Source organism: Vitis riparia, chromosome 4, assembly GCF_004353265.1.
Source record: "Vitis riparia cultivar Riparia Gloire de Montpellier isolate 1030 chromosome 4, EGFV_Vit.rip_1.0, whole genome shotgun sequence".
Lineage (NCBI taxonomy): Eukaryota > Viridiplantae > Streptophyta > Magnoliopsida > Vitales > Vitaceae > Vitis > Vitis riparia.
Genome location: NC_048434.1, coordinates 1,752,453 through 1,760,700, shown reverse-complemented (window position 1 = coordinate 1,760,700; position 8,248 = coordinate 1,752,453). Strand labels below are relative to the sequence as shown.

The 8,248-nt window shown below is 25.6% G+C and overlaps 1 protein-coding gene across 2 annotated transcripts; it reads left to right on the top strand.

Moving 5' to 3' along the window:
- Nucleotides 1–4,781: 4,781 nt before the first annotated feature.
- On the top strand, nucleotides 4,782–8,080 carry LOC117913379 (agamous-like MADS-box protein AGL30). Of its 2 annotated transcripts, none has more exons than XM_034828339.1 (9): nucleotides 4,782–5,116; nucleotides 5,638–5,697; nucleotides 5,811–5,829; nucleotides 6,365–6,429; nucleotides 6,513–6,528; nucleotides 6,616–6,677; nucleotides 6,763–6,857; nucleotides 7,525–7,585; nucleotides 7,755–8,080. In XM_034828339.1, the coding sequence occupies exons 1-9, from the start codon at nucleotides 4,932–4,934 to the stop codon at nucleotides 7,810–7,812; spliced, it is 621 nt and encodes a 206-aa protein (XP_034684230.1). In that variant the 5' UTR covers nucleotides 4,782–4,931; the 3' UTR covers nucleotides 7,813–8,080. The 2 variants fall into 2 exon arrangements, with proteins under 2 accessions (XP_034684230.1, XP_034684231.1); XM_034828340.1 differs by having other exon boundaries at nucleotides 6,763–6,859; nucleotides 7,528–7,585.
- Nucleotides 8,081–8,248: the final 168 nt, after the last annotated feature.

Here is an 8,248-nt window from a genome sequence, read left to right as displayed (position 1 = left end):
TATTTATTTTTTAAATTAAAATTAATTTCATTATTTTATATTTTTCTCACATTATTTATTATTTTATAATTTTCTCACATTATTTATATCCTCAACTAATAATTTATATATTATAAATGGATGCAATTACATGTTTGGGTGGTAACTTATCCTATTCCATAATAGGATAAATAATAAAATATATTATTATTCTTTTTTTTGTAATTTAACATAAAAAAAATTATATTACTTATTTTATAAAATAAATTTTTATTATAAAATAAAATTTATTGTTAAAAAATAAAAACTACAAAATATTTATAAAATGATATTAATATGTGTATTATTTGATATATATATAATTTTTATATGTTGAATAACATAATATAAAAAATTCTATTTATAAAATTTAAATATCGTAATCACGAATATTATTACTTGGAGAAATTTCATTTTTTTTTAAATATAAAATATTAGAGTGCAATATAATTTTTATTTTAAATATTCAAAAATAACATATATTCTATTTTATTTTTAATTTAATTTACAAATTAAATATAAGCATAATAATATATATGTCATTAAATATGTTATTTTATGATATTATGTCAATTTGATCTAGTATTAGGATATCATATTCAACTATAAATCATATCATAAGATATGATTTCTAATAAAAAATTATATTTCGTTGAACAATGTTTATAATTTAAGTATTTAAACTTTGTGAATAATAAATTTTTATATTATAATATTTATCATATAAAAATAATCTACATGTATTAAACAATAGATGTATTAATGTTATTTTATAATATATTTCATAAATATTTTTTTAGTTATTCTTTTATAACCACATTTTAATTTTATATTCTAATTTTTATTTTAAATAATAATAAGTAATATAAAAATAAACAAATTTATGATATATATATATATCATAAGCAATTACATCTTAACGGATTATTAACGTATCTCATTTATAATATATATGAAAATAATGATGAATAATATATCTTACTACTTATCTTATTCATGTTCTACTTGTCTTATTTATATCCTATTCGTGCTTAGTTGAACATAAAATAAAATCGATGATAAAATAATTTATCTTATCTCATTGTCAACTATATGGAATAGGATATAGTTTCATTATCTATGTGTTACGATTTTCCAAATATCAAGTATTTGCTAAAGATGTTTTCATCATGTTTCAAGACAAATTATACATCAAATTAATTCCCACTTCAACTCGAGGGTCATATAAAGGAAAAAAAATAATAAAAATGACACAATCCGAGTGAACATATTATGTGAAAAAACAAAAGAGGAAACCAATAGAAATGATAAAAATCAATTTCACTCGATATTTTCATAAATCAAGAGCAATCATGTACTATTGATATTTAATTCTCTTCATGTGGGAATTAATATTTTTTTCAATTTTAGGATATTTATTATTTATATATTTGTTTAATTATTGTATGATTTTTTTTAAAAGGAATATTAATAAAACTCAATGATTATATTTTCAAACAAAATTTGTAACTCATATAAATATTGCGTTGAAAAGATTTACAAAAACAATTAAAATCACCTAATTGGTAGTATTTTTTAAAAAGTATTTATAATATAAAAAATATTTTAAAGAAAAAATAGGTTATTTATTAAAATTTATAAATAAAACACTTTTAAAAAGGTTTTTTTTTTTTTTTTTTGAAGAATAACACTTAAAAAAAAAAAAAACACCTCCATCAAACGAGTCGAAAATTTGTTATCAAATATCATTTGTTTTAAAAACAATTTTTGAAAAAGAGGTTTTAATTATAACTATAAAACATATTTCTAAAATTAAAACCTATTTTATATTTTTAAAATTTGATAATAAACTAACCCTATTATTTTATATTTTTAAAAGTTGAAAACCAAAATAGTCTAAATTCAATAATTTCAATAAGATATTTTGACCCAAATTTGAAAAATTATTACATGTAAAGGTTAAGAAAATAGACAAAAAAGTAAATAAAGATAAAAAAAAGTTCAATATTTGTAAATAAAAAAAGAAATAAAGATATATATATATTCAAAAATAAAATTTCAACGTATACTTCTCCAATATTTTTTCTTTTTTATTTAATAATACCATTTTCTTTTGAGATGAAAAGTTTTTATTTTAGTATGTTTACAAATTGTTTTTAATAATAGTTTTCTATTTTTTAAAATAATAAAATAAAAAACTGGTAACTATAAACAATTTTCATAAAACAATAGATAAAAACTATTATTATATTTTTTTTAAATAGTTACCAACAGGATCGGTTTTGTTTTTTGTTTTTTTAATGTGAATCAACTTTTCACATGAGTCACATTTAAAGGGTTGATCGCTTTGCTGAGATCTGAAATAGTCGTGCAACTTGAAATTTGTTTGTTTGTGTTTTAATAAATAAATAAAAATATAGAAAACCAAAATAAAATAGTTATTAGATGTGAACAATTTTTCCAATCGAGGCAATATTATGATATTTAATATAAAATTAAACATACTTATCCACATATTAAAATTTTACTCAAATTCATATATATTTTTTTAAATATGTTTGGTTATTGACTCGGTATAAAAAACTATAATAACAAATCTTATTTATATTTTGTCCAAATATAATTAATTATCTCGTATTTTATATTATTTTTAATAAAATACAAAATATGATAAGTAATCCAATTTAATAATTGTTTTCCAAAACAATTATACAAAATAGTGTTATAAAACAGTTTTTGAAACTTGTTTTTTTTTTTAGAATAAAAATCTTATTGAAAACATAAAATGTTTTTAACCCATTTTAAATATGTTTTAAAAGTCATTTTTATAAAATACATTATTTTATGTTCTTAAAAATAAAAAATATTTTTTTATCAATAAATATATTTATTGTGTTTTTTATTTTAAAAAACAATTCAAAAACAGACTTTTAATTATCTCATAAGTTATGCTACGAGATAACCAAATCTCATACATTACAAAATCATTTATCTTATGTGTTTTATTTATTTATTTTATTTTTTCATTAATTTTATTCTATTTATTTTGCAAAATAGAAAAATTATGGCTAAAATAAAATAAAAATACTAATATATGGTATTATATATATATACTTTTAATCAATGCATTGAATGGTGTGTTATTTATAGAAGTAGCTTTTAATTTCATGCTGTGGACAGCTGTGTAAGTTAAATGCACGTTAAAAGTGACTCTTAATCTGCCGTTACTCTATTAATAATGCTTGGAACGGTCCGTTAACGCGTTGATTCATGATGTTTACTTAACTTTATTTAATTTGGAAGTAAATTCTATAAATATGTTTATTGCTAAGCTAATAAAATATTTGTCATTTTGGATGAAACAAGTTGTCTTTGGTCTTGTACCTTTATTGTTACTCAACTTCCTTTGTTATAATCATATGTTAATTTGGTAAATTAAAATAATTTTTAGGTAATTCTTATTAAACAACCTAAATACTTAAAATAATAGGTAATTAATTAAACAATAAGTTTTAAGTTAATAACTTAATTATAATTTAAATTAAAGTTAAACTTATATTATTAAGTAATAAATATTAAGTTTTATCCATTTATTTATTTAACTTAATATTTAATATTATTTTCTTTTGATTTTTAGATGATTTGTTTTTAAATTATTATTTATTTTTATATTTTTTTATTAAATAAAAAACAAAAATATTTAATTTTATACTAATAACTTTTTGAGGTAACTAAAACACGGTCCTAATATGCCCTCAACTTATTAATACTTAATATAAATAGAATAATAAAAAAAACAATAGCAAAATACTATTAAATTGTATTTAAAATTCAGTTAAATTGATTTATAATTAGATTTTAATAAAAAAACAAACTTGATATTTTTTAGTTTATAATAAGCGAGAGTTTCATGTTCTCGTAACAAATAGTACATTTAATCGACGTATGATTAAAAATTACATTTTTTAAAATTAGTCATAAAAACATATTAATTATTTTTTATCGGGCTTTTTAATGAATAATAAAAAATGTGGACAGCTCAATAAAAACTCAATTCTACAAAATCATAATTCACATCATCCCCAATTGGGAATTATAATCATTCCTCCATATTCAATCAATTAAAACCCACGTTTGTGAGTAAAATTGGTCACGGTGGTATTTGATTTTCAGACGCTTTTAATGATGTGGCTTTATGATGGGCGAGTGGCATTACCCTTACCATTTCAAAACATAGTTAGATCTCGTATTTGCTAAAATGTTGAGTCAATTAAACAGTGACTTTTTTTTACAACGAGATGGAGTGACCTGCCACGTGGCTAATGTCCATATTTAACAAGGTGAATAGTATTAGTTTTAAAGGAAAAATTATTATATTTTAAAAATAAATTATTGGTTGGATTTCAAATTCAAATACTTAGATTTTATCTCAAAAAATGTTCATCCAAATGCCATCAAGTTGATGGTATCCTTTATGCACTTTTAAGTATCGATATTTATATTATGATAATTTTATTTACTTGTATATTTATTTAATTTATTTAAATAATTTTCAGTGGTTTAAATCTTATCAAATATATTCAATAGTTCAGACTTTTGCGAGGTGATGATTACCATATGATAGTTGTAAAAAAAAAAAAAAAAAAAAAAATCATAATTCTCACCGTTTTTAATTGGAAATTCCAATCATTCTTACATATTCAATTATGATAAGTCACAAATCACAAAATCTTCAATTTTCAGCTCCATATGGATTCTTACAATAAATGCTGATTATTTCCATCCGCGAGGCGCCACTCATCATGAGTTCATCAATAGCTACTGCCGCTCCCAAAAATACATATAGTCATAGCCATCTCTCATTGGAATGTATGTATGCGGGCGGCTAACAGAGAGATCAGAGAGCGAGAGAGATGGGAAGAAGAAAGCTATCGATACGGAGATTGCAGAGTGGGAGAGAGAGGCAGGCGAAGTATTCTCAGCGGAAGCAAGGCATTCTCAGAAAAGCCAACGATCTCGCTGTTCTCTGTGACACCGATGTCTTGCTCCTCATGTTCTCGCCCACCGGCAAGCCCTGCCTCACCGTCGGCCAAAATAAGTAATCATTTCTTCTTCGTCTTCTTCTTCGATCGCTATCTTCGCTATCTTCTATCTGGAATATATCCATGGTCGTTTCTCGTTGCTTTCACGCTTTTGCCGAGGAGTGTCCAAAGATTTTATTGGAGAGTTTGTATCTTTGCAGTTACGATTCGATTCGTCCTTTTGGCCACTTTTGATTTTGTTTTCTTGTTATTTTTCTCCGTATCCGCTCTTCTCGAAGGTTGTTTCTTTTTTACTTACATGCCTCTTTCGAACAGTTTTAGCTTCCTTTCGAAGGATATTCCATCCACTGGTGTACTTCTTGAAAAAAAAAAAAAGAAGTAAATTGGTAGATCTGATCGGCATGTGAATATTTATTCGAAAAATGTTAAATCGTACCCGCAAGTGGCTTGAATCGAAGCCAAGGAAAATACGGATACGGATCTAATTTTATGGAGTAACCCGGGTTGATTATTGTTTGTGTCTATATATATAAAAGAATTATTTTATATGATTTAATATCATATTTATTTCTTGTAGAAATCTGCTTACGGTCATGGAGAGGTTAGCAAGCCTATCCGTGGATTATCGAGAAGAAAGGTCTGAACTGCGAATTCCATCTTAAAATTTTTTTCTTTTTCTTTCTTTGGTTTTCAGTTTCAGTTTTAAATTGATGTACTAATCCAAGCTTAATTTCTATTTCTCTGCAACAGGGCTGCCTACACCTTGGAAGTAAGACGTGCTTACCTACTTGAATTTACTCATACATTAGGATGATTTTATATATTCTCATGGTTGAAATTATCTTATTCATTGAACTCCCACTCCCATTAATTTGAAAATTTATATATTCATTGATTTTCTTCTCCTCCATTTTCAAGATGGCAAGGCAAGCAAGAAAATTTCAGGATTTTATCTTTTCATTTCTTTTACCCCAATACTTTTTTTCTTCTCTGTTTCCACCATTTTTCCTTTCTTTACACAATGTAAGGAATTTAAAACATATATAAAGTTTTTTTATTATATTAAATTTAAATTTCCTTTTTTTTACACAATAATTTATTAAATTCAACTTTATTATATATATATATATATATCACCAAATTATTTATGAACGTTTTGTAATATCTTTGGAAAATTTCAAATTAATATATCTGCATGGTTGAAACTTGAAACCAAACAACTTTTTAGTTCCTTTTGAGCTGCCAACATGAATATACAACATCAACTTTCTCACAAGTGTTTCTCCCATGGATGTTTTCAAAAGCTATTAGCCAAAATGCACAGGAGACTCAACTCCGATGTGGATCAAAAGAACTTCTCCCTCGACAGGTAGGTTGTTTCGTGTTTGAATATAAATAAATAAATAAATAAATTCTTCTATACTTATTTCGTCTCATTTATCTTATTGGCAGCAATGAAATCCTCCAAGTAAGTTCCTGCACATTGACAAAGCCCTTTTAGTTGTTTTTTAAGACAAAATTTGTTTTGGTTTTAGTAACACTTTCACACTTGCAGCTGAAAAGATCTGAATTGGAACAGCTGAGAAGCCAACTAGCCGAAAAGAGCAAAGCTATGAGGTTTACAAACATGCCCGTTAATGTCCATGATCATTATCTTCTTCTCACAACTGTTACTACAATTTTTTTTTTTTTTTTTTTTTAGGGACTGGAAGTTTCCATCTACTGTCAATGATTTGGGACAAATCCGGAGGATGGAGAACTCTCTTTCTGAACTCATGGTCAGAGTCAGAGCAAAAAAGGTAATAGAATTATCAAGTTCAGAAATATCAACTTTTGTTTGTTAATAGTTCATCAAAACTGCTAGTTGAAAGCTTTTTTCAAACTGCCATTATTGAAGGGCAGGACTCTGACGTTTGATTCTGTTTGCTTTGCAAACTTCCTAATAACTAATACTAGGAAAATATACAATGAATAGGAAGTGAAAGGAGTGAAAGAGACTTCAGTCTTGAATTTTATCACACATTTTCTATGGTGAAAATGACTTGATTGATGTGATGAATGTGCCCCATTGTATAGCTTTCTATGGAAGCTTCCTTGTAATTGCTTGCTCTAACAGTTGAGCAACCTTTCGATGATCTGCTTCTCTGTGTCTCCTTCTGATGTCATTTCATGAAAGCCTAATTATAGTGAGATTCTTATCTCCATCCATTGGCAACTATTAATGCAAATGTAATCCAAGTTCACAAATAGTCTGGAGAGACTTGAACTACACCGAGTTCGGGATAGGCCGAAGAAAAAATTCTTATATTTTTTAATCTTATAATAAGGTTGTATGATAGAAATATTAGGGTTTTTGTGATCAGTTCCACCAAAATACAAATGGACATAATTAATTTATTATAATAGGGATATGCTCATTCCATCAAGTACATAATGGTTAAATGAATTCATTTTTTTGATTGGTAAGAGGGAATTTCAAGAGCAAGAGGAGCTGCCGGAGTCAAGTCTTCCATGAAGCCTTTCAGGTTTTGTTCTAATTATACCCTTCTACCATTCTTTTAGCATCTGATTATGATACACAACAGTATGCATACCACCATATGACAACTCAAAGGGCATTTTTGGGTTTTAACATTGATTTTTTTTTTTTTTTTTTGTTTCTAAATATATTTTTTAATTTTTCATGTCGAGCAGCCAAGAATTGATTCAGAGAATGAATGTTGCTGTGACTCTGAAGCATCAGCAAGAGTAAAGTTTCTTACTTGCATTAATAATTCTCATGGACATCTTATGTGTTTGGAAGAGAAGTTATGACATGTTACTATTTAATGCTTTCTAGAATGGTTTGGAGTTTGGATTTCATGCAGGGTAACAATGGTAGATCCTTGGAAGAACCAAATAAATGTTGGTTGAATTGTTAAGCTGTGAAAAAAATAAACGGGCCAGGCCGGGATGAGCTCAGGCCCTCTTGATTCGGGTTCGGACAGACTGGGAATTTAATTTTAAACCCAATCCGGATCTTGAACCAAACTCTTTAATATATAGTAATTATATTTATAAATAAAAACTAATATGAAAGCCTATTTAATGGTTGATATGTCAAAAATTCCATCCTACAAATTATATATATATGGGTTTTAATGCTCGGGTAACACAGGCTTAACAGATTCACCCCAAGCCCAATCCTA